The following is a 23,243-nucleotide window of genomic DNA, read 5'->3' on the forward strand; positions in this document are numbered from 1 at the left end:
TATTGAGCAGCTGACGTGTGGCCATCAATATCTCCTCCTAATTACCCAAAGTTCAATGTTTTAGGCAGCTGCTTTTGCAGTGGGGGAGAGATTATGGGTGCACCTGAAATACACTTGGCCTATACCACTCATATTGGCCTTGAGCAGGCACAGTCATGTGCAGATGTTAGAACACCCCATGAAAATCATTGTCTATCTAATATGGATATATAATCTTCATTTAAACAGTTTTAAATGAGATATAAGTAAGATAACTAAATCAATATAACTTACAACTTTACAAAACATTTGTAAAATGTAGTTAATAGAAATATATTAGAATATATTTGTTTTTTGGAATATTAGAAAAGAAATAGAATTTTCTTGTGAGGAAAAACACCCTATACCCTAATAGCTGGTATTCCCCCCTTTACTTAGATGTTTCCTATGTTTCCTGTATTCCTTTAAGTACTTTCGCAGACTCAACTGCATCTACAACCTTCTTTCTGGAAGCATCAGAAAGCTCTTTGGATCTCACCATGGTGATCCCACTCACTTTACAAATCAAGAGCAAACCAAACTAAATGTCTGAGGTTTAAATAAGACCGGCTCTTCCAAAATCCCAGCTGATGCTGCACCTGATTCTATATGTAGGCATTTGAAGTCGTTATAAATGGTGTCCTTACGGCTTGACCATGACCATGGTTCTTGACCATACAGAATGTAGACTCTCTTGAGGGCCTGTTTGGCCTCTGTCATTACTCAGTTTTAATGGTCCAGTGGTCATTCTTTATCAGGTGCTTTTAAGCATTTTTGTGCAGAGAGCTGAGAATCAGGCTTTACCTGCCAAGTGAGTTAGCACATACACAGAATTTTAATTTTAATACCCAATTTAGTAATGAAAAAAAAAACCAAAACACATAGACTGAAATAGAGTAAAACCAGCAAAAATGGCGAGTTTTTGTGACAGTGGTGATATTTTTGAATGAAGTTCTCAATTTGTGTGCATTAGATTTAAGTGCATCTCTGCTCATCAGTCAAAATCTGATAGCTTGTCCAATCTGCATTGCCTACAAACGTAAAGAATTAAAATATGACTGTGATATATAGTTCTTGGAAATTCACTGGAAGGTTTTTGGGGGAAATAAAAGTTGTTACTTCATGGTTATGCTCGCTTAACTTAAGGTATTAAGTATCAAATTATTAATCTGCTTGTTAGGGCAATGGCTTGTTCACAGTCATGGTTAGTAAAGGCCAGGTGATGTCAATTTCCAAGTTTTATAAATACTCTGATTTGTGACACCATTTCACATTAATCAGCAGCCATAACCTTCTCTAGGCAGCTGCCTAGCACTGTAAAAATTGAAAACATTGATGCCGCACATAGAGCAAAGGCTATAAGAAGAGAGCAAAGTGTTTTACATATAGCCATAGGAATTGCATTAACAGGAATGGTGGATGTCAGGTGGATGTCAAAACCGAGGCAATTTTAATAGAGAGGTCTGTTTGTAGGATTTCTATAAGGCAAATCAAAATCACTACTTGATTGCAAAAGACCTTCAGGAAGATTGAGCAAACTCGAGAATGTGTTGAACCTGCACAAATACACTGTCTGTTCAAATGTTCAAATGGACACGGCTTCTAACAAATGCATTCTTCTTTAATTCCCATGAGTGAGCACTTTCATGGAAGAGTCATCAGAAAAAAAACTTTCTGGTATACTTACCAAAGTTTAGTAACAGACATTTTCTAAACTAGTCCTAGTGCATTCTGGAAGTTCTGTGGAACTTGTGCCGTGGGCACAATATCTCATCTTACTAAGTTGTGGCCACAACTTAGGATCACATTCCCATGCCTTACTAAGTTGTGACCATGACTTAATTATCTCGCTCCCACACCTTACTAAGTCATGGCTACAACTTAATTATCTCATTCCCACTTCTTACTAAGTTGTGGCCATGACTTAATTAGCTTGTTCCCAAGTCTTACTAAATTGTGGCCAAGACTTAGGATCTCATTGCTATGCCTTACTAAGTCATGACTTAACTATCTCATTCCCACACATTACTAAGTTGTAGCCATGACTTAACTATCTCATTCCCACACATTACTAAGTTGTAGCCATGACTTAACTATCTAGTTCCCACACATTACTAAGTTGTGGTCATGACTTAACTATCTCATTCCCACACATTACTAAGTTGTAGCCATGACTTAACTATCTCATTCCCACACATTACTAAGTTGTGGCCATGACTTAACTATCTCGTTCCCATGCATTACTAAACTGTGGCTTAATTATCTTGTTCCCACATCTTACTAAGGCATGGCCACAACATTTGACCTAAATCTTTGGAAGCCACTGTATGTTGATGAGACAAGCGCAGTTAGAAGAACCCAGGTTTGGTTGGTGATTCTCTGAACTCTAGAAAAACTCTAGAAAACTGTAGAAATGGTTCAGTTCCACCTGCAGCTCATCTGATTTACTTTAATGAAGAGTTGATTAGATAAACCAGGTGTTGGAAGGAAACTTGAAATACTGGCACTTCCTTGAGAAGACCTTTGGAAATTGGTAAGCTAATATACTCACAAACACGTGGACTGTTAGTGGGGAAGAGACAGAATTCCCCCAAAACAGAAATAATAATAATTAAATAATGAAATAATAAAGGACAGTGTTATAACTCTACACCTCCATTGTGCTGTATCACTCTTCTCCAGTAATTTGGGGTGATGGTGGGAGTCTTCACAGGGCTCGTGCTGAATGACGTCACGGCGCGCTAGGGGAGGGCGCGTGCGGCGTTTGCGCCGCTGTGGAGGAGTTGGCAGTGAGGGTCTTTCATTAGGAAAGTAGCCTCGGTCCGGACAGGATATGTCGCACTCAAGACTCCGCTTCTGACAGAGCATGGCAGGACTGTTAGGATAAATGTCGGCGCGGGGGTGGAAGAGGAGCCAGCGGCTGCTGGTCCTCTGTGTTTGTGCTCTGTTCTTCCCAGGTAGGAGAAATTCACTCCTCTGTTTTCCGTTTACTGCGTTTGTGAACGGCTGAAGGGGGGCGACCACAGGATGCCTCCTTCGAGTGGTCGAAAATGGAGTTTTGGGGGTGGTGGGGGGGCAGTAAAGGGGAAGGAAATAAACAAAACGCAATAACTGTAAAAGCCCATCATTGACTGGGTGAAAAATGGTGCCGTTTACCTGGAAACTGAAGCGTTTTGTGGAAAGCTGCACGTGCTTAAGGTGACAAGGCGGAGCTGCCTCTGCCTCTGGGCTCTGACCTCACCTTTTGGAAGCTTTCTCCTGTCATATATGACTCCTATCAACGATGAAACGAGGCATTTAACAACGATATCGTTGAATCTTAGTCAGAACATTCAGTTTTAGCTAAGTTTCAGTGGCGAAAGTCACTCAGAGGACGACGTCTGGCGCTGCTTTAAGCAGAGATCGCCGTGCAAGCCCCCACCGGAGTCACCCCCTTTTAACTGACCGTGGCTAAACGGATTTAATCTTTTATAGGCTTTTCTCAGCATGTCAAAACTGAGCCTGTGTTCAGAAAACAAATCTTCATCAGAGATACTGTGACTCTTCTGGAGCCACTCGCATGTCTGAAGCCTGTTTGGTGTTTCACACCCAATGAGCTATGAACCTGAGCTGTCTGTTAACAACCTGCTAGCTGCAGTGCCTCACAATGATAAAGTAGCTGATGGTTTATCCCACATATCTAACTGTTCTTCCTCATTTCTTCTTCTCTTTCTCCTCTTCTCTCCTCTTCTGCAGCTGTTTTGTGTTTTAGTGAGTTGTCTTTTGTGACTGAACCCAGTGACAAGATGGTATCTCACAGCAATCATGTAGTGATGGACTGCTTGGCCCAAGGAGAGCCACCGGTGGACGTCAGATGGCAGAAAAATGGGGCCAGACTCTTAGAGAGCGACCGTGTCCGTTTCTTGCCAAATGGATCACTGTCTCTGTCGTTTGTAAGGAGAGGAGGAGGACAATCTGACGAAGGCTTCTATCAGTGCCTCGCTCACAACAAATATGGAGCCATCCTAAGCCAAAGAGCACACCTAACAATCTCAAGTGAGTATGAGAGGAAGAGACTCATGGTCAAGGGAACCAAGCCTGTTTCAGTACACTCCTGCAGTTCATACAGAGTTATGTGTGAAGTTGACACTGTCAGTAATCTTTATACGCTCATATGCTCTCATTGAGCATTAAGAGAGCTGTGTGTGTGTGTGTGTAGGCCTCTGGCTTCTGCCACTGGATTAATGTGCAAACTGTTATTAGGCAGTAAAAATGTATATATTTATGTGTTTATGTCTAAAATGTGTAGATTTACCTAAAAACAGGCTTCAGCAGTACCTGGTTTTATTACTTTAAAGACATGTATGGTTTTATGTAATCAGTTTTAAAGGCTGTTAAATCCTTGCAGTGTTTACTAGCTTGTTTTAAAGGACACTTAAGGCAGAGTGGAGAGTCTATCTGGAGCATCATAAAGATTTAAGTTACCTGAGAAAGAATGAGGAAGAGAGGCAGGTCTGGTTCTAAAAGCCTCTTGTCCACACACACACACACACACTAAAGCTCCATGCATTTGCATGCAGTTGTGTTAGGTTTCGGCAGTGGCATTGTGGAGGCCACTGCCTCCCATGCTGTTGTTTTCTGGTTGGCTACACATAGGAATCTGTAAAAGGCCATTCTCTCTGGCCTTCTTTGTCCTTGTGGCCCTGGCCATCCCCTGAAAGAAAAGAGTGCTGCTCTAGGGACGTTTGTTTGGCCGCAGATCTGCGGACAGAGGACAGCTGTGCCTATTCAGCCTGGCCAGCAATGGCCTTGACAAAGAGACAGCTCAGCCTAATTCGGAGAATATTACACATAAACAGTGTTACATAAATAGCATAACAATGCTTTACATTAACCAAATATGTAGAGATTGCATATATGAACCATGGTATCAAGAGCAGTGTATTATTATATGTTGACTACGTAGTTAATAGTGTTATTGACTTATGGCCCTATCTAGTTTGTATTCATCAGAAACACATCACATGAAAGCCTGACGTGGTCAGTATTTGTTATTTTTGTTAAGTCAGTGTAGTGTTTTTTTTAGTTCTGCAGTTTTGTCCTATCGTTTATTAATTGGAGACTTGCACACATCCCCAAACTGAAGAAACACAAGAACATTTTCAAGCTTCCAAAAAGTCCAACTTCTGCCTGTTATCTTTTCTTCAAGTGATGTGTTTAGATGAAAATTGGATAAAACAACAAGCCAACAAACATCAGTATAGCATCCAAAGGGTTAAAAACTTTGTAACCCAGGCAACCTCATGCCGGTCTGGTGTTTGGGGGAGGGGGCTGGCCTACTGGTCAGCTCTATTCTCAGTCTGTGCAAGGGCCCATGGGAGAGGCCTAGAGGTCAGCAGGGTTGTGGGACTGGCTTTGTCCCACCTCAGGGTGATAGCCAGTGGGTTGCCACTGTGACCTGACTTGCCTGCTGTTTAGGTCCAGTCTGATTGATGCACTAGTTTTCTTCACAAAGTCCTTTCTTTATTGAGTCTGTCAGTGTTCTCAATAGTGTGGCTTGGTAAATTGTAGTGTTGTGGTAGTGAGGGGCATTTGTAGCTTCTACAGTTGTTTTTCACAAAGCTGGCTATCAGCTTCCCTTATATTTGGTGTCTTACAAAGGTCAACTGCAGCCATTAGTCCACTAACCCACACATAGACATTTTTACATGCTAAATTGGTAAACTCCACTGTGTCTTTACTTACCCACTAGACCTCCCATTGACTGACTCAAACATTTGGCTACACACATCAGTGACGAAGATTGTCTTCTTCTATGCAGAAGTTCAATCTGTGTAGTAATAGTGCAACATCATGTCAGCTATGGTTTAACATCTAGTAAGGAGATTTTCTGCTTTGCAGGAGGGACATTCTAAAAGTAAGACATTGCTAAATAACTAAAAATCAAGTTACCAATTTGAATAATAGTTAACACTTGCTTAAAATCACCATAGTACTGGCTTCTTGACTATTCTGAATGCATTCGATTAGGGGGTCTTGCAGTTTTGGCTGAAATTGAGTGGACAGACGGGCTCAGGTGACCCCTGGCCTGTGGCAGGAAACCTTTGTCCTGTTTGACCCAGGCATTGATCCTCCCTTTATGACCAAGCCAACCTCACAGGATTGGCCAGCGAGAAACACAGAGAAACCTACTTAAGGAGGCCTGATTTAAGGTTGGGGGCTTTCTCTCATTATATCAAGCCTCTGTTTAGATTTGGAGTCATTGATTTTTATTGTGGTCTCTACATCGTATGCACCAGCAAAATAAGCATTTTGAGATTTGGATCCTAAGAGAGCTAGTTTATAGAATTGGTATAAGAACGAGAGCCTGCGTTGGCAGACCTGACCACACAAGTTCACATTTTGTAGTTACAATATTGTACCTGTAGTGTAATTGCATCCTGTGAATTTAAGGAACATCATTTCAGTGTCAGCTTACGCCCTGCTTCTAAGACTACGTTAAATGTGGTCTTCTAACCCGGATTTCAAGATTAGGCTTTGGTTCTTTCATACGTTTTTTTCCAGCCTTTGAAGATTTTGAGATGAAACTACTGCATTCTTCTCAGTGTTAGCAACAACAGCTGTGTAACTAGAGTGGCTAATCCTGAGCAAGGATAAAATCTCTTTTAGCACAATACTGAGAGCTCTTGTGGCTGTAGAATAACAAAAATGATCCCCCCAAGAATTTACACATCAAAGAAATCTAATCAAGATGGTTACATGAGGAGATGGTGCTGTGCAGACGTTTGACTCATTGAACCTAGCATAGGTCAAGTTAATGACCAAGGTAAAGACCAAGGCTCATTTCTGTGTGGAGCCCCATATGGAGAGAACTACTGGGTTATTTGAATGTCACTTAGCTGTAGTTAAGCTGCGCACATAAATAACGACTCTTTTAATTCTCTGCCTTCCTCTAATGTGATTTACATGCTGGGCTTTTTACCAGGAGATGAACATCCATTGATTTCCTTTAACACCTTTTACTGAGAGAGAGAAAGAGAGAGGGAGGGAGAGAGAGAGAGACAGAGATATAATTAAATGAAACAGAAGCCATGCATTTTAGGTAAAATTAGGATCTTATGTAGCCAACAGTGTATAATGAAGTGTGTGTTTTTTTTTTTTTTGGAAGCTTTACAAAATCTTTCAGCAATATTGCTTTAGGCAATGGGATCTTGTTACCTAATGCTGCTTTTAGGATGAATTGACTTTGCTACTGAATGCTATAATTAATTTCAGACAATATTTTGAATGAATTGACTCTGCTTGGGAATAGGACAATTATTGATTAGCAGATGATCTATGAATGACCGTCATTCATTGCAATTGCATAATTGATCCATTGATCAGGGCAGCTACTGTGTCAGTTTCCATACTCTTGAGGACCTTTTTTGATGTACATATTTGTATATTATGTCTAGATATTCGAAAAACAATTTTGTGTCATACTGTTGGAGTTGCTTTAAAAATATTACCTCAGTATTAAGTCAACTTAATCATAATAAAGTGGTCTTTCTCTCTACTTCTCTCTTTCTCCCTCTCTCTCTCTCTCTCTCTCTCTCTCTCTCTCTCATTCTATATCTCTCTTTCTGTTTTTTTTCAGGTATCTCGTCTTTTGTGACCCAGCCCTCTTCTGTGTTAGTTAGAGAGGGCTCTGTTGCTAGGTTTGCCTGCAGCGTCAATGCAAGCCCACCAGCCATTATCACCTGGGAATTTAACCAAAGAGCTCTACCTCTGGAGACAGAGAGGTAAGCACATCCAGTTGTGCAGTAATTTGGGGTCTTTAATTTGATAGACCCAAATAGTTAGATCCAAATAACACATGAATTTTAGAGTCAAACATTATGCCTATTGATAGCCAAAATGCTTCGGTAGAGTTTCTGTGTATATTAATGGAGATAAGTAAAACATGTGTTTTGAATATATTTATGTTGATAAATTTCCAGAATCACAGTGTTACCAAATGGAGTATTGCAGATTCATGAGGTAAGATCAGAAGATGCAGGGGTGTACCGCTGTGTGGCCACCAACATTGCCAATCGACTAAAAAGCAGGGAAGCCACGCTTAATGTCAACTCAGGTAGGTGTGTGTGCGTGTCATATGTGTATGTGGTAATGGGTATATGTGTGTTTCAATATATGCGTCTGACTAGATATACTGATAAATAGAAAATGAGAATAGGGGCATGGGGTGGAAGAAGTAATTTCATTAAACCAGTTCTCTTGTCTTTAGCATCTGGAGCCAAACCCCTCATGAAGCCTCAGATCATTGCAGGGCCTCAAAACATCACTGTCAGCCTGCACCAAACTGTTGTTCTGGAGTGTGTAGCAGAAGGCAACCCTCGGCCCCTGGTGTCCTGGAGTAGGGCTGACTCCAAGCCCATCGATGTGTTTGGTGCCAGAGTGCTGGGGAATGGAAATCTAGTCATCTCCAATGTAAAAGCCCAACATAGTGGAATATACTTATGCAGAGCAACAACACCACGCACAAGGAACTACACCATCGCTGCTGCCAATCTCACTGTGCTTGGTAAGGAGATTAAGTTTTTTACCAATATCACTTCTTCCAGAGCAGATTGACAGGATTAATATGTACTGTTTTTTTAATCCAGCTGGATAATTGTGAGTTATGTAGGATATAGTAGAAACCCTGGAGATTACTGTACTTACAACTGTTCTTGTGTAGTACATAGTTGCTTGATTAATCAATGGTATTAGGCCAGGACACCACTGGGATTGTTAATCTCACATTGAGTCTGTATATGTTCTCTCACAGTGCCCCCATCTCTGGTGGAGAAGCCAGAGAGTCAGACACGACCCAGAGCGGGCACAGCTCGCTTCAGCTGCCAGGCAGAGGGTGTGCCCTCTCCCCGGATTACCTGGCTGAAGAATGGGGAAGCCATTCACTCTAATGGCAGGATTAAGATGTACAACAGGTAGATATCTTTCATTAAGGTGTAAAGGTCCACTACCAAGGCCACACAGAGTACCACTTATATAGGTATTTCTCTGCCAAAGTCGAAGTAGTAGGAATGAGTTTACATAAACATGCTGTAATAACTTTATGGGGCATTTTAAAGTTGGGTAGGCATTAGACATAGCCCAGCTTTAGACTCAAATCATTCAGATTTGCTTGAGATAAATTGGTAAAATAAACAGTGAGAACAATTTGAGAACATTGGATGATGGGAATCCAAAAAAATCCTCAAAAATACAAAAACAGTTCCTGTTGAAAAACCTTTCCTCTTCATCTCCTTTAGTAAACTGGTGATCAACCAGATCATTCCTGAAGATGATGCTATTTACCAGTGCCAGGCTGAGAACTCTCAGGGCTCGGTCTTGTCCATGGCAAGACTGATCGTGGTCATGTCTGAGGATCGACCCAGCGCACCCCGAAATGTCCACGCTGAGACCATCTCCAGCTCAGCCATCTTACTGGCCTGGGAGAGACCTCAATACAACGCAGATAAAGTCATTGCATACTCAGTGCACTACATGAAAGCAGAAGGTGAGTGTTAGAAAGGAAAGGTTGGAAGAAGCAGAACAACAGAGAGACTTCCATTAATATATAACTAAGCTTAAGTGTGGTCTTGATTCTAGAAATCTGACACTACATAAACATATATGTCCACCTTAGGTTCTCTGTGGAACTAAGAAAATGCACTGAAAAAATGATGCTGTAATTTAATTTAAATGATTTAAATGTGTCATTTCACTTCTACATGAATACACATCTTACATCAACAGAATCACTGCCTTTCACATGACTTTACTTCTTTTGGGAGATATTGTGATGTTGTAACACATTTCATTCATATGCAACCAACTGGATTCATGTAAACTGAATTGAGTTTCAGTTGAGTTTTCAATTGTTGAGTGGAATTGATTGATTCAAACCATGTTCTTGAGCTGTGGGTTTTAAAACCACTGGGCTGACAGCATCAAAGTCCTTGCTGCTGTTTCACCAGCTGCAGTTTCAGACAGTCCCCTCCTAAACTCCCAGCAGTCTCCAAAGCTTATTACACACTAAGGTGTGTGTATTATTTAGTAACTACAGGGCTTTCTGTATAAACTGGTGGGGCTATTCTTTGGTAGTAGAAATGTGTAACTTCTACTACCAAAGGCTTTTTAAAGGATGAACTCTGGGTATGATTGTTGTGTTTGGTAATTTTCATTAGATGCCTAGTGAGCATGGTTTCAGTTTGATCTGACAATATGGAAATAATACTAGTGTTGCAGTTAAATTGCTCAATATTTCAATATGTAGTACATTATACTTCAAATTTAGTGGTTAATCAATGAGGTGACCTCACTGGCCTGCATTACTTTGACCAAAAGAATTTACTTTCATTAGATTACATGAATTCCCTGATTTATTAAATGCCTACAGAATTGCTTTTTTGCAACTGTGATGGGTTAGGATGCTCACAGCATGTACAAATGATGTCAGTATTGGTTCAATATCATCAAATAATTAATAAACAATATGTTGTGCAGCCCTAATCTATTTTTTTGCTTCTACAGCCAGATGGTTGAAAGTTGGCCTGAATGACAAAGAAATACTAGAACTGTTTTCAAACACCACAGGGCAGGGGATAACTATAGTTTGCAAATCCTAGTGAGGTAAAACCTAGTGTTGTGCAGTGTTAGCCATCTGTTGTTGCCATACAACAACAAGGTCAGGGCAAGAGAAGGGGGCAGAGCAGCTATTGTCCACTCTCAGAGAAACAGCTCCAGTTACCCTTAAAGGCACAGGACACACATTCAGCTTTGAGGATGTGTCTTCATTCCACCCCCCAAAGCTTCATACAGGAGTAATTTTTAAGTGATGTCATCATGATCTTATTTGCTGCTAAAAACGATAAAATGATGTGTTCTTGAGCAACCACAGTGATATCCCTGATTTCCACATCAGCACAAAATATGTAGCTGATTCTTGCTGAAAACTGAATAATGTTATCATTGCCTAATGCATTGACCTAGCCTTACTCCAAAAATACAGTTCCAAATGGATCAGTCCTCACAATGTCTTTGCATGTCTGATAATAGGTATTCAGACTTTACCATATTGCTTTGTGCCATGTTGTAGTCTGCCTGTGTCCTGTGGTATTTTATCAGTTTTCTCTGGAGAGGCCCTGGAGGCAAGAATGAGGGGCATTTTAAGTGGAATGTACTTCTGTTCTGTATTAGCAAAAATGTTACAGAGGAAAAGGAAAGTGGGGCTTAAGGCCTTCAGCAAACAGAAGATTGCAGTTCATATTTCTATCAACACGTTTTTGAAACAGGAACTGCATTGAAGCACCTGATGTGTGATGAGACTGTCAGAGACACTTTTAGATTTAAATCAACTACATGTGAGACTGTTATATTTAAATATTATGTTGTGGTTACTGACTAATTTGACTATAGACTTTAAACTGGTTTAAAGACATCTGTCACTGTAGTTTTGCCTTTTGTACTTAAATGTGGTGAATTTCATGGTAAAAGTATATTTATGTAGTAACTATACTTGTGTGTAGTTTCTAAAAGTAAAGTTATGTAGCCTTCAAACATTTGTTTATGTTCAGCTGGTATTATTACTGACGTGACATGAAAAGGCCCATTGCTTATTTAATAGTGCAATAATTTTAGCTTTTATAAAGCATCATACTTAAAATACTAAACATCATTAAATACTGCTTGTACTGTTTGTTCCTTTGGCATTCCTTTGAAATTGCATATAACACAAATTGGACAGAGTAAAATTTATCTGAATGTTTGTAAACCCAGGTCTAAACAACGAGGAGTACCAGGCAGTGATTGGAAACGACACAACTAGCCACATTGTGGATGATCTGGAGCCAGCACGCAACTACTCATTTTATATAGTGGCCTACATGCCCATGGGAGCCAGCCGCATGTCTGAGCAAGTTACTCAACACACACTGGAGGATGGTACGTGCAACACATGGGACTATCAGTGTAAACCTTTCCGTACATGTGTAAAAAATGCATACGACAGAAATGTATTCCTGTATGTAGTGCTGAGATGTGAACAGTGCACAGTTTGTTTCCTTCACTAACATTTTTGTGACTCATAAAAGGCTTGCTGAGATATTGATCAGGTGAATCAGGTGTTAATACATAATAAATTGTTGGGTGCATTGTTGGGTCACTGGAGTATTTAACACAGTTTTAGTCTCAGTGTCCTAAAACATATATGGTTTAGCAGACGCGTTAAACAACTTACTTAAACAACCGTAGTCTGTAAACATATCTGTTATGTTAACTGATTACAGTATTAGCTGGATTTGATGTAAGCAACTGAAACAGTTCAGTCCCATCATCATAATTACACTCTTTTTTTCTTTCTCAGTGCCCCTTCGTACCCCTGAGCTCAGCCTTACCAGCCGCAGCCCTACTGACATCTTGGTGTCCTGGCAACCTCTTCCTGCCAAGCTGAGCCGTGGGCGTGTCTCTGCCTATCGCCTATCCTTCCGCACAGCCACTGATGAACAGGTGAGCTCTGTGGAGCTGCCTGGAGATGGGGAAAACTCCACACAGCACCTGCTCCAAGGCCTGCAGCCGGACACCATCTACCTGCTGCGCTTAGCCGTCTCCACACGTGTAGGCTGGAGCCAACCCTCAGCCTGGAGCTCACATCGTACACCCAAAACGTCCAGTGCCAGTGGTGAGAGCACAAAACTCATACATTGAATAAATATTAAGGCAGTTAATGAACAGTATTAACAGAAGTGTGAATGAAAAGAGTTAACCTAAGAGGCTAGTTGTCATCCATCTTACAAGACTCTGTTTAGCAAAACAGTAATTCTGTAAAAGCTGGATTTAACCCTGACTGTTTTAGCCTTCTAATGAAACAGGAGGTTCACTCTGAACCATCAATGAATTTATCAATATACTATCTGATAAGTTCATATGTATTAGGATTTGACACCACAAGGATTTTAGCATGCTAGCTTTTCTTTTTTGTTTAATTTGTATTCATTAATGTTAATCAGATACCTGCTTCATCAATAACTAGTTGAGTTAGAGAGGGTGAATAAATAAACTAGTCAGCTCAAAGCCTAACAGCTGCTTGCAGATCCACATTGTTGAGGCATTGCGTTTGTTGCTTAGTGACCTCTGACCTGGTCTGCCAGGAGCTGAGGTTAGGAGCTGAGGGCAGGCTCAGTCATGGGTCATAAAGGAAAGGGCCTCAGGCTGCACAACTATGGAGAAGAATAGGGCAGAGGCAGCGAGGCAGGGGCGACGTGTGGGGAAGGTAAAGGGGCCCCAACTGCATTTATTTATCTCCCTTTAGATGCTGTTTGGCCAACCAAAAACTCACTGTTGTATTTATTCAGTGAAACACGGAGCAGCAGTGATGTATTGTTGGCTTTGGTTGTGGTGTTCAGGCTGCGGTCATGAACATGTCTTGTTCTGCGAAGGGCCTTTGAATACGGGTGGGGGCAATATTATGGGACACATTAATGTCATATTTGCCATTCTATAGTTACAAGATCTCTATCTACAGAATACAGAACACAATACACACATGAATATGAACTAACTATTATATATGATAAATATTTGTAAAAAAAAGTCAAAGAAGTGTATTTTGTCTAGAGGACTGACCATTATTTTCCTGTTGGGCATGTCACTAAAAAACCCATGATGCTTAAATAATTGAAAGCGATTGAATTAATGCTTGAAGGCTTGAGATGCTTCACTGACTGGTATATTTTGTCGAAACTCTTTATTTATGTACCATTGACTGCTTTGCCTTTAGCATTGTCTCTTATAGACAAATTCCTATTGATTGACCTTTTGGAGACTGTGCTCACAGGAAACAAAATCTGGTCTAATCCTCATCCATTCAATGACGCAGAACCTGTACAGTTACTATACTGACAACAAACCTCTATTGATTACATACTACTATGCAAATGGCATTAGAAGCAGCTTCTAAGATTGATGACTGTGTTCATAAGCAAGTAAGTGGAATGAACAGAGAATTTCTGCATTATCTGCAAATCATTGCTTGGCTGTCCCATTCACTGAGAAATACTACATCAATGATTAAAGTATTTTTCTTTGCTATCCATAAAATGGTAACCTTACAGGAGAAGATGAAAAACATTCTTAAATAAACATTGAACGTAAGTTCATGTAAAGAGATTTTATTTATTTCTGTAAATAATTGACATATTAGCCTTACCCTTGAAATGAATAACCTGCATTTTAGCTGCATCATCCAAATGGGCCTCTAACCCATACTTGTTTTCTGTGAACATACTGACCCATGAGTGTTCATATGGCTGTTTTGATCAAGTTTTTAATGTAAAACAACAAGGCTTGATAATTTTGGTCAGGTCAGTTATTAACTTAATTGAATTACCAATGCATTTTAATATATTACAAGGCATCACAGTATTTAGCAATATAATCACAATACTACAATAATACTACACAATACTATATTACGTACTGTAATTATGTATACATTAATGAAGCTCCCCAATTGTTGTTTCATCTACATTTGAGAAATTGTCTGCTTACTTTACAGTCCTCTCGCTCTCTTTCACTATTTCCATTTACAGTGGCCCCTGCCCCTAATCTGGAGCTGGAGCCCTTCAATTGCACCTCCATTAATGTACGATGGCACCCTGTACCCAGTGATGCTGTGGTCCAGGGTTACAAACTCTTCTATCACCTTGATGGCCAATCAGAGGGCTCTACTATCCAGTTCCGCCCTCAGGACTACCAGCACACCATTGCAGGACTTGGTGAGTGGGACAGTTGCTTTAAGATAAGGCTTACTCCATATAGTAGTTATAACTTTTAGTGTTGGATAAAAGTGGCAAAAAGTTCTGATATGACAACAAATGTATAAGTGTGTGTTGGGTTTAATAATATACAACTTTAACTTCTGATGTGTGATAAGTCACAATTTAAATCAGTCTTATTTTAGATTAGTAGCACATCATTTGTGGTGTGTGAGGTTTAACATAATTCAGTTTGAACAATTTCAGATTATGGTTTTCCATTTTCTTTCTGATCAATACTTGGTCATTGGTTAGTTCTGCCTTATGTGTAATCCCTCTGATTGGTCTGCTCCTGGCTTTGTGTGTGTCACCCACTGCTTCTCAGTGTCAAAGGTTACAGCCCAGATGTCTCTTCCTTAGTTTTTCCCATCCTTGTCCCATGCTCTGTCAAGGCCCTCTCTTTTGTGGGTCCAGCGGGCGAGCCAGAAGCCTGTCAGGCCCAATCTCCCCCTCCCTCCCCAGCTGGACACTATGGCTCAAACAAAGGCCTTGGGAATTGACCTGAGCTGGGTGATCAGAGCACAGAACCTGGAGAAATTGGCTAAAAATTTAAATCCATGGACATTTTGGATCAACATACTTTCAGGAAAAAGAAATTAAAGAGTAGTTGCCCCATAAACTGTCAAGTAAATTCGTACTGAAAAAAAAACCCTCACTTTTTGGTCACCAGTCGATCTTCTTCAATTAAAGCTTGTTTATTTTTAAAATGCTGCTACTTAAGTAGTAGTCAGAGATGTTGTATTGTTTTCAGAAGCCATGGTGTTAAGTGTTTTTTTCTGTTGCTTTCATCATATTTGTGTCATGTGAAAGGCATGTTGTTTTTTTAGAGCAAGGCAGTTAGCCTAACTCGATCTGTATGTCCGTGAACATGACGTTTTATCTGAGGCCGACCTTTAGACCTCAGGTCATAAGCTCTGTGTCCCAGGAGACCGACCATCCCAGCAGCTGAAAAGTGCCTGTGACGGTGCCCCACGACCTCTTTCACCTCTGCCTCCAAAATCTCTCGAACCCCCCCAAACCCTCACACTACCCTCACCCAACCAGGCCAAATTACTCACCCATCAATAATTGGCAAAAGGATATTCTTTCTGGAATAAATTAAATATCTGATTAAAATGGTGTAGCATTTACTGTGTAAATATGTAAAAAGGATGGCGTATCTGATCTTTGTGTTAATACTACTACTACTAATAATAACTTGTTTTTTAAAACTTGTTCTAAGGTCTAAATGGTTGTCTGTGGTAATATCTTTGAATTGTTGAAAGGAAGAAACAATGAGAGCTGGACCCTATTTGGTTTATGCATTTAGATATATTAAATTAGCTGTTTCTTTGATATTCTTCAGAACAGAAATGCTTAAACTCAAAACAGCAACATTATAATCTGATTGAACCTAATGCAAATCTCATTTGTAGTGCTGGTTGCATGTGGAACAGCTCTACCCTCTGGTGGCTGTGTTTTATATTGTGAGACTGTCCTAGTATTGCATTGACTGCTAATTATTGTCACATTGACTGATGACCACTGTTGAGAATGGACATGAACAAAAGAACAGAGCTGACCAGTGCAGAAACAAAACAATGACTGTCAGTTCAATATGCACCATTTTATTTTGGTTAGACATTTATCTAGAAGCTTTCTTATGCAACATTCAGGCTTAGAAAGAGCAATAATCTGTTTTGGACCATTCCTTATCATTTCTGGTCTTATTGGTCTTATTAGTGAGCAGAAATAAATACAAAACTACAATGAAGATGTTTGTGTTTCTGTCATTGCCCAGATCCAAGAAGGAAGTACCATGTGAAGTTGTTGGCTTTCAGTACTCATGGCGATGGCTATCAGTCACATCAGATTGTCAGCACTCCTGGCTGCCCTTGTAAGTTCATTTGGAAAATATTAATTGTTGAATTCACAGTGTTTTATCATTTAAGAAAAACAGGACAGATTAAAACATGTTTGAGTACAGTGAGTACAAGAAACTAGGGGTGGGCATTATGGTAAAAATATTAGATCTTGACATTTAAAGCCATTTTTCTGATACACAGAGTGTATTGACGTAATTTGCCAGACATAATGCACCAGTAGCTATCCAGAGACTTCAATGTTCTTTAAGCACTGATGATATCCAGCTTAGAAAAAGCATATTGTATATCACAAAAACAACATTTCACAATATGCTAAAATATTGTCATATTTCTGACCTCCACAGCAAAGGTTTTTTCTTTCTACTATAACGGGAGCAAGGCTTATAACATACTAAAGCAAGGCTTATTACACACTAAGGCATATTATTTAGTAACTACAGGGTCTCTGTACACTTCTGGTGGGGCTATTATTTGGTAATAGAAGTTTACCGGAATACCTCTTTAAGGTGTTAAATCTGTTTTTGAGTTCTATGTCAGTATTTTTAAACCAAACAACTACAGAATTCTTTGTTTCTGGCAAACAAATAGCATCTAGGTTAATGTATCTTTCTTTTCCAGCTGCTCCCAATCGGAGGTTGGCCACACTGCCTGCTCCAGACCATGTCCATGGCCAGACTAACAGCTCTTCAGTAGTGAGGCTCAGCTGGGGCCGTCCTGCTTTCAGTTCAGGAAAGCCAGTCAGCTATTCAATACGCTATGGCCCTGTGGCTCCATACAATGCATCTGCTGTACGCTACCTCCAAACGTAAGTGTGCTGCAAGAAAAAAGGAAGTGCACTGAGAGCATTTTCTGTTGCATATTGCAACATCATGTTGACACATTAAATAACATGTTGCAATATATTATTTACTAATAATACCTTATATCAACCTTATACTATCTTATTAAACAATCCTGCTTGTGCCAGTAGAGCACACTAACATTGTGCATGTCCTATAAGGTGGTGATATTGTTTCTTGAGTCTAATGTTCAGTGGGGCTTCTTTGCAGGACTGAACAGACAGTGATGGTGCAGGGACTGAGGCCTAACACACGCTACGAGTTTGCTGTGCGTTTACACATGGATCAGATGTCCAGCCCCTGGAGTTCTCCCATATATCAGAGAACTCTCTTGGAAGGTGATTAAATGGACCACCCCATGTGCTTTCAACTCTGTTTTCACACCGTGAATCAGTGAAGCATCACATAATTAGTGTAGCAGAGTTTTGGTTCGTTTTTAAAGATGCATCATTCAAAATTGACGTCATGCAAAATTTAACTCAGCTGCTCATTATCGAAAGATAATCACACTCTTTCAGTGTTGTAATGTTAGAACTAAATTATACTATAATTACTATTCATGTTATTGCTGTTATACATTCATGCTTACATAAAAGGAAATATGCAACACTATTTAACAATTAAATATTAAAACATTGTTGCAAACATCATTTTATCATAAGTAAATATCACCATTTACTGCATTTCAGCTCCATCCTCTCCACCGCTGGCGGTGCGAGTTACTTTGATAGAGGAGGACACAGCTCTGGTGTCCTGGAGGCAGCCAGAGCAGCCAAACCTGGCTGTGACTCACTACACTATCCTCTATGCTTCTCAGAGAGCATGGATAGCAGGAGAGTGGCAGGTTCTACAAAGAGAAGGTATGTAGGAGAAACCTGAACTCAGTCTTGTGTTCAGTCTTGTGTTGTTCTTGCATGCTGGTCATTTTTGCCCACAGCGAGTGTCTTAGAAAAAAGAAGACCTTGTACATAAGCAGTAAAGTGCTGTGCCATCCAGAAATCAGAAGCTTTAATGATGTAGCTAATACATCTCTGAACTGTCACCAAACTCATAAACATATCACTGTTTTAAACCCTCAGCGAGCAATACCATGGCCCTGCTGGAAAAGCTGGAGTCAGGTAATGTCTACATGGTGAAGATCTCAGCCTCAAATCAAGCTGGGGATGGGCCTTTCTCCAACATGGTGGAACTTCCTGTGCTCAAAGGGAAAACCAACCAGGGCAAAAACCCTCGCCATACCTACAGCCAGACTGACACAACAGGTAACACTGCAATAATCTTAGTCTTTGTTGTGAGTGCATATTTAAAAAAACAAAAAAACAAAAAAAACATAAAATAAATATTATGCCACATGGAAAAAAGTTTCCTTAATGCAAAACATCTACATGAGTCACATAATTATATCTTAATCACATTATAATATATTTACAAAGCTTTGATAAATAGCACTAGATTTTATTCACTGTTGTAACACACCAGCGCTGTGGCATATGATATGTAATTTCAACTTCTGTGTTTATATCTTGTCCCAGCTTTTACAGATGGCCTGTATCACTTTGATGAGAAGTCTATGTCTGGTATTATCATTGGTGTGTGTATAGCTCTGGCCTGCATCGTTATCTGTGTCTTCATCCTGATCACTAAAAGCAAGGCAGGGTATGTACAACTGTTGATGTTTCATAGACATTCAGTGTAGAAAGTATATAGCCTCTATATATTCATGTTATGGTTCTCCCAGTAGGAAATCCTCATCTTCAAAGATGATTGGACGGGTGAATGGGGAGGTTATGCATAATGGTTTACCACAAGCCAGTCAACACCAGGCAGAGAATGCTGTTCTGGTACCAATGATGGGAAACCATTTCATTGACACCAAGGTAAGATTATGAGAAATTATCAGTCCATTTTAGAATTAGATTAAAAAAAAAAAAAAAATATATATATATATATATATATATATATATATATATATATATATATATATATATATATATATATATATAGTCATTCCAGAGCATATTTTACATGAAACAGAAAAAATGAAGTAGTCAGGTCCTGTCCAGGTCCAGGTCCTATACTCTCCAAGTTATAAAGTTTGCTAATTGTACCTTATGCCTGGACCACACTACAGGATAATCAGGCTGATTTTGAGACGGATTCGCCCTCCCAACAAACTATTATCCTGTGATGTGGTGTGTGTCCAATCTACTCACAGTCCAATCATGGACTGTCATGTGAAGGGTGTCAACATCAACATCAGTAGGGAGCTGTAGTGTTAGCCAGGCTTTGCTTTGGTTTGACATGGCATTCACAAAATATTTCTGTTCAGGGTGGGACAGCTTTGATGATAAACCGTGATGGACCCATCAGCAGCAGCAGTCACAACAAGACGAGGAAGTGGAACATTTTCCGAAGTGCAGAAATGTGCATCTCAAAAAAGAACCAGGTAAGGTTCAGGAACAAAGTGTGAATATATGTTTTAAATAAATTAATTCTTCTCAGTGATTTTATCCCTGTGTATATATATCTGCTCTTATCGAGAACTGTTCACAGCAGTTATGGAGTGAAAAACAGATAGTACACTCTCATTTTTTTAGTTTTAAAAATGCACTAAGTGCTAAATTGTTGCCCAATAATGGACTGGTAATAACAATAACATTTTCCCTTCTATCAACAAATAATATATCAGTGTATACACCAATCAGCTATAACATTACTTTCACTGACAGGTAACATGAAAAATATTGATTATCTTGTTCTTGAAAAATGTGGTGCTTCAGTTATGGCTAATTGGTGTATATCATGCACCCAAATGAAACAGTGGTTCTGGCAGTATTAGTAATTGTAATTGAACTAAAACTCAGTGAAAGTTTTGCTGCAGATTTTACAAACAGTACATCTCTGTTCTGCAGGTTGTGGAGCGAGGGTGTTTTTATGAGGTGGGCAAGACAGCGTTGCAGTATGAGGAGGAGCAGGCAGTGGCATCCCTTCAGCCTTCCTCCCTACAGATGTTCTATCAACCACTAGGGGAGTCTGAAAGCTCTCAGACCAGCGAGGGCAGCAGGGAAACAGGAGATTCTGGAAACTTCTCTCAAGACGAGGCAGAAACCAGCAGCCCTCATATCTGTCAGCATCGGTTTGTCTATGAAGACCAAAGTGGTCCCTCTGAAGACGTTGCTACAGAGAAACATGGTGGAACATCTCGGAGGGGACAGACATCAAGCTGTGTCATGAACATTTGTCCTCATGCTTCAACGTGACCTTACCATTACTAATTCTTGTCAGCCCCACTTCATCCTTACTGCACTTCTCGAATACACAAATCAGCCAGTGATGGAGGCTGAAAAGAGTCCTCAGCCTGTCGCTCTCTCAGGATATGCTCACCCTCGTGGAACAGTGGTGAGAGCTCTTTTTGCCAAAGACCAGGATATTCAGCAGGGGTTCGACAAAGATGTCCAAATAGCTTTACCAAACATGTTCTCTAACTTATGACGAACTGTTGGCTCAAGGGATTAAGCACACCCTCAAACCTTTCCTCATCCCTTGTAAGCTTTCTGAGACCCGCTCTAAAGGAGCAGAGGGGTCGCAAGGGTTCAGAAATGTACAGCTTTTGGATCTGAGCCTTCCTCAGGATCTACTTACAAAGAATGTACTTCCTACTAGTTTTGTTTTCCTCTGCTTGTACAGAGGAAACATGTCTCACCAAATGATGAATGTCTTTATCGAACGTTTTAATGTTCTGTCCCTAGTTTTCGCACTAGAGGGGACTGTTAAATCCTCTCTTGCTGTCTGCCTACCTCAGTTTGACCCTTTTTTTCCCCCTATGCTTCCTGACAGAGTTGGAGTTTTCTGCATTATTTATAAGCCATGTTTTGTACGTGCCACGTTTTACACTTTATTACTCTTTATTGTTCTTGTGGGTAGGTTAAGGTGCCTCAGGTTCTCAGAGAAAAGACTTTTACTTATTTTTAATGGAAGCTGCTTAACAGTAAACTTGCAGGAAGGTCCTCTAGCATGTTTTGGCAGTATTTTTCCTTCCCCTATTTTCATATTGATTGCTTTTTCAGTACTACCTCCCCTGAACAGCATTTTGTTGTGTAAATAATTAGGAAGAATGATTTACTACGTTTATAATGTAACAGCTTTTCAGTTTTGCTCATGGATCACGTGGTCCATTTCACGTTTCGTTCCATTTTGCTGAGAATTATTTGAGATGTTGTTGAGCTCAGTTTGAGACTTAAGTTATATATGTATCTTCAGTGGAGGACTTCAGTTTCAGTATGATTTGGTTATCCTTATTTCTTTATTTCTTGTCTCTTGATTTCTCGGGTGTTAAAGTGAGAACCAAATATTTAAATGCTCTGGTGTTTTCAGTGCATCAAACCTTGAAAGCTTTAAAACACAATGGCCTTATGGTGGAAGGGTCATTTTCGCAATATATAAATATATGAAAGATACCTGATCCAAAGAATGAATGAATGAATGCTACAGAGATGTGGAATGATGCCAAAAAAGTACTGTTACCTCCAAAGATATATATATAAATATATTTCTGTAAATTGTAAGTGCCGCCAAGAATGCCGTTCCAGCTTTAACTCACTGGTCTGGCCAGTCAGCTTTAGCGTTTATCTTTTGGGTAAGCGCAGCGATTTACTTTATGACCTTATGAACTTTTTGTAGATTGTAGTGAAACAGCAGTGGTGACAGATGCTATTATCCAAAGAGTTGTTTACTTCTTTAACTGGGTTGGAGACAAACCTGCTGAGTAAGATGCGTGGCAGTTTGTGATATATGCCTCCCTCATGTCCAAGAACCTGAGATTACAGTGAGATTACGTGTGAATGACAGATGACTGTGCAATTTTAGAATGATGTATGGAGTGTGATTGTGCCACAGTTGTACACAAATGTAGCATTTGCAGCAATGCCTTTGAGATATTCAGTGAGATATTCGGTTCATTTCAAAGGTTAGGATGATGTTCAATCAGGCAGTTTGGCGACAACCCTTTTGAGTGAGGTGCAGCAAAATCAGTTTTCTACGCCTTTTAAATAGACAAATAATCTATACCAAAGATTGTTATGGTCACCCTAGTATACTGAGTAGACTGTGTTTTAAACTTCTCAAAAAGTTGCATGTTGTTTTGACTACTGCACCACATCCATAACAGAGAATGTCATTTCTACACACACACACTCACATGCTGTGCTGCATTTAGCACACTATGCCAAATGGAAACCTCTCAGAATGTGAAGATAATGCTGAATAGATAGACTCAACAGGAAAACCGAATGTGTCGCAGGGGGAGGATGATTGTGTTGGGTTAATAGTGTATGTGTTAGAATGATTATTATTTGTCCTTTTGTAAGTTATATTTCTTGGTCACTCACAGCAAACATGCAGAACTAAGGGGAATACTGTAGGACTGAAGTTCAGAAAGTGTTTTTACCTCTGAGTGGTCAGATTTTATCATTGTCTTGCCGTTTTCTTCTTTACTCCGGACTGATGTAGCCTCATGCGTCTGTCAGGTATTTGAGTACAGTATTCATTTGCTCTATATTTCTGTGTTTATGTTAATTTTATAAATATGTTTGCTTCCCCCAAAGTGATCACAGCACTCTTTAAGAAAACAATGTGATAGGCTGTTTTTACCAGTTTTATACAAAGCCAAAGGTGGTCAGAACAATGCAGTTTAATAAAAAAAT

General features: G+C 39.9%; 1 protein-coding gene across 2 annotated transcripts; it reads left to right on the forward strand.

Annotated features, from left to right (window-relative positions):
* Window positions 1–2,838: 2,838 nt before the first annotated feature.
* prtgb (protogenin homolog b (Gallus gallus)) lies at window positions 2,839–21,676 on the forward strand. 2 transcript variants are annotated; one of them, XM_072673762.1, is made up of 19 exons: window positions 2,839–2,975; window positions 3,754–4,053; window positions 7,637–7,781; window positions 7,980–8,113; window positions 8,267–8,563; window positions 8,810–8,969; window positions 9,294–9,541; window positions 11,803–11,967; window positions 12,389–12,703; window positions 14,613–14,798; window positions 16,618–16,713; window positions 17,321–17,507; window positions 17,752–17,879; window positions 18,231–18,401; window positions 18,621–18,803; window positions 19,074–19,197; window positions 19,280–19,418; window positions 19,871–19,987; window positions 20,454–21,676. In XM_072673762.1, exons 1-19 carry the CDS (start codon window positions 2,906–2,908, stop codon window positions 20,799–20,801), a joined length of 3,513 nt encoding a protein of 1,170 aa, XP_072529863.1. In that variant the 5' UTR covers window positions 2,839–2,905; the 3' UTR covers window positions 20,802–21,676. The 2 variants fall into 2 exon arrangements, with proteins under 2 accessions (XP_072529863.1, XP_072529865.1); XM_072673764.1 differs by having other exon boundaries at window positions 19,283–19,418.
* Window positions 21,677–23,243: the final 1,567 nt, after the last annotated feature.

This window comes from Salminus brasiliensis, chromosome 2 (assembly GCF_030463535.1).
Source record: "Salminus brasiliensis chromosome 2, fSalBra1.hap2, whole genome shotgun sequence".
NCBI classification, from domain to species: Eukaryota; Metazoa; Chordata; class Actinopteri; order Characiformes; family Bryconidae; genus Salminus; species Salminus brasiliensis.